Source organism: Sapajus apella, unplaced genomic scaffold (assembly GCF_009761245.1).
Source record: "Sapajus apella isolate SASKATOON/1434 unplaced genomic scaffold, GSC_monkey_1.0 scaffold11, whole genome shotgun sequence".
In the NCBI taxonomy this organism is placed as follows: Eukaryota; Metazoa; Chordata; class Mammalia; order Primates; family Cebidae; genus Sapajus; species Sapajus apella.
Genome location: NW_022436951.1, coordinates 714,557 through 717,939, shown reverse-complemented (window position 1 = coordinate 717,939; position 3,383 = coordinate 714,557). Strand labels below are relative to the sequence as shown.

The following is a 3,383-nucleotide window of genomic DNA, read 5'->3' as shown; positions in this document are numbered from 1 at the left end:
CTGTGCCTTGTACCTGCAACCCTCCAGTGCCCACGGCATCTTCCAGAAAACGAGAACAAGCCATAAGGAGATCACTTGAGGAAAAGAAAATGTTGGAAGAAGAGAGAAATCGGATGCTAACTAAACAGAAGCAAAGAATGAAAGAATTGCAGAAACTCCTGACAACCCGGGCTAAGGCTTATGACTCACATCAAAGTTTAGCTCAGATATCTAAATGCAGAGTAAAATATCTCAGAAAGAGTGAAAAGGAAAGGATGAGAGAATACCGACGAGAACTAGAAGAAAGAGAAGAAAAGTTAAAAAAGAGGCCACTACTATTTGAAAGAGTTGCTCAGAAAAATGCAAGAATGGCAGCAGAAAAGCATTATTCTGTTACCCTAAAAGCACTAGGAATATCTGATGAGTTTGTTTCAAAGAAAGGCCAAAGTGGGAAAGTACTTGAGTACTTCAACAATCAGGAGACGAAAAGTGTCACCGAAGACAAAGAAAGCTTTAATGAAGAAGAAAAAATAGAAGAGAGAGAAAATGGGGAAGAAAATTATTTTATTGATACCAACAGCCAGGATTCTTACAAGGAAAAAGGTGAAGCTGATGAAGAGAGTGGAGAAGAGAAATCTGTTGAAGAATCACATTGAACCATCAAGGTCTCCTCTCTATGCCCTTGCTGCTGTTTGCAGCGTCAGGGTGTCAGCAGCTGCATTTGTGTTTAGAACATCTGTGGGGACACCTCTGATATGTGCAGGGCAGTTGAGCAAAGTCATCTGTAGCCTGAAAAGCCTGAATCCAGCTTATTGGTCATTTGATCAGTTAGAGTAAGGCTTTGCCTATTCAGTTTTAAAAATCATTATATACAATCTGTTTGCAACTATGATTTTGTATTTTTTAAAAGCGTTTGAGAATCACAGCTTTCACAAACTGTTATAAAAATATATGTTGTTTCATTAATTTTAGTAGAAAAAATGGCTTAGTATTGAAAGCAGAGAGAAATATTGGTCTTTGGTGATTTACTTTTTAAAATTTTCTGGAAAGTGTGAATCAATAAGTATTTTTAATTATACTATTTGTCCATTCTTTTTCTCTGAAATACATTTCACAGAATAAATCCTTGAACTTATTTTGCTACTCTGAGCCATTTTTAAAACTAAAGAAAAAAATACTTACAAATTTTATTTTTGCACTGAAAGTTTACTGTTAAATTGTCTACACCATCATCCCTTTTTCTTTTAATCCTTAGTTCTAGTCCAAACTATTTTTGATAGGTAAATTATTAGGAAAGTTTTTATACTAGCTTTTTTAAACCTTTGCATTATTACAGATGGAAGTATTTATGGCATGTGTGAGTTATAATCTAAATTAGGGGCAAGTATTCCTGTTTTATATATGATGAAATGGTACATAATAACTTGGCTAAGGAAAGTATCCAAAATAATTCAGATTTAACTCTTTACTGCTAGACCCAGTTGTGTTCAACTTTTTACATATTGTTGCAAACACACTTTGTCTCTCTGTGTACAATGTTAATCTGATTTTATGAATCTATAGTTTTTTTTCTTTAAGCAAATTTTTGTTTTAAAATTTGAAGCCAATCATAAAGCTGTTACAGCATAAGACATTTTCTTTTCTAAAAACAATCAGCATCATTGTAAAAGGATGAACTCATATAAGTGTATATAATAGCAGTGTTTCCCAACTGGCAATTTGTGTTTTAAATTGAAAAATAAGGTTATTTTTCTTCATCAGGGGCAAATGTTAACTTGTAATTTCCTTCCTACAGTTCATGTTAAATTACTTTTCACTTTTATTAAATTGTAAACTCCTTGGGAATTGGCACCATTTACAAATTCATCTTTGTATTCCCTTAATATTTGGTGCAGGATTGTACATATGGTAGGTACTTAATAAAGGTTTGAATGACTGTGCAGATAAAAAAAAAAAAAAAAAAAAAAAAATCTTAACAGTGCCCCTAAAGGAGAAAAACTGTTCCAAACATTTGCAGTGATTAAGATATTCAACAATTTTAAACAATTGCTTGTTGAAATGCTGATGGTTCACACTTAGTTATAATTATCAAGTGTAGCATCAGTGTTGCTTACAAATTGATTTATTTGAAAGATAAAACATTGCACTTATTATATTATCTCTGTTTCCAGACTTGAGTCTTAAAACTGAGAACATTTCAGAGACATAGGTCATTCATTCTTACAACCTGCCAGAGGCTTGAATTCCTACCATAAAACACCCTTCCCAAAAGGTTGACCAATCTAAGGTTAAACGCCTGCGGAGGGGAGGCCCTTCAGGAATATTTTTATAACCATATCAAATTATTTATCTCCATAGTTTTTAACATGTTAATACATATTGAATTATTTGAAATAACAAAAAATGAGAATGCTAGTTCTTTCATAAGCCAGTTTTTCAAGAACTGATTTTTATTCTTTCAATATCCTGGTAACTCTTCCCTGAATGCTTTTGAATCTTCATCCGAGACTAAATTCAAAATTCCATACGTAGTCTTTAGAGAATGTTGAACAGGGACTTCTTAATTTTGACATTATTAATACAACCTAATATTTTATTAAGCTTTCCAAGTACACTCATTGAGCTCATTCTTATCTTGAATATCTTCATTTCTCTATCTTGCAATTATGAGGTACATTTTTTCTGACCCAAATGAAAAACTGTACATTTAATCTTATATTTATTCTAATGTATTTGATTTGCCTTCAAAATAATTTTTATAAGAAAAGATAGATATATAAAACATAAATAAAGAAAATCACTACAAGTCACCTAAAAATACCTACAAAGAACCTAAAATCTTAATACCCAGGAATAAGTTTACAATATATGCTGAACATTGTTCCAGATATATCTCTGTGTATATGTTCAGTTGGGCAAATAAGCAAGTAGATACAGGTAGAAAAAATTAATGGGAATATAATCATACTATGCATATGACTTTAAAATTAACAGTATAAAATATATTTTCTTGAAATTTAAAAAGGAAAGAAAATTACAACTGAACTGTAAACCTAAATATTATTTATAGAAGATATTTTTAAGTTAAGAAAAAATAAAAACTATTAGGAATAAAAGCCATATAAACATTTTATATGTGTTTTAGACAGTATCAATTAAATTATTTGCTTTAAAAGACTATGTGAAAAGGCAAAACTGTGAAATAGTAAAAAGATTAGCAGTTTCCAGAAAATTGAGAAAGGGAGGGCAGGACAGATGAATAAATGGAGCACAGGAGATATTTAAGGCAGTAAAACTCTCATGAATGACACTATAATGGTGAGTACATGTCATTAAACATTTGTCAAAACCCATAAAATATATAGCACTGAGAATGAGCCCTAATGTAAACTATGGACTTTAGT

General features: G+C 31.3%; 1 protein-coding gene across 1 annotated transcript in view; it reads left to right on the top strand.

Annotated features, from left to right (window-relative positions):
- LOC116552130 (protein FAM161A-like) overlaps positions 1 to 1,915 on the top strand; it is a 4,455-nt gene extending 2,540 nt beyond the window's left edge. The window contains exon 3 of the mRNA XM_032278833.1: positions 9 to 1,915. Coding sequence (XP_032134724.1) covers positions 9 to 635 — 627 coding nt within the window. The 3' untranslated portion in view covers positions 636 to 1,915. The remainder of the gene's footprint in view (positions 1 to 8) is intronic.
- Positions 1,916 to 3,383: the final 1,468 nt, after the last annotated feature.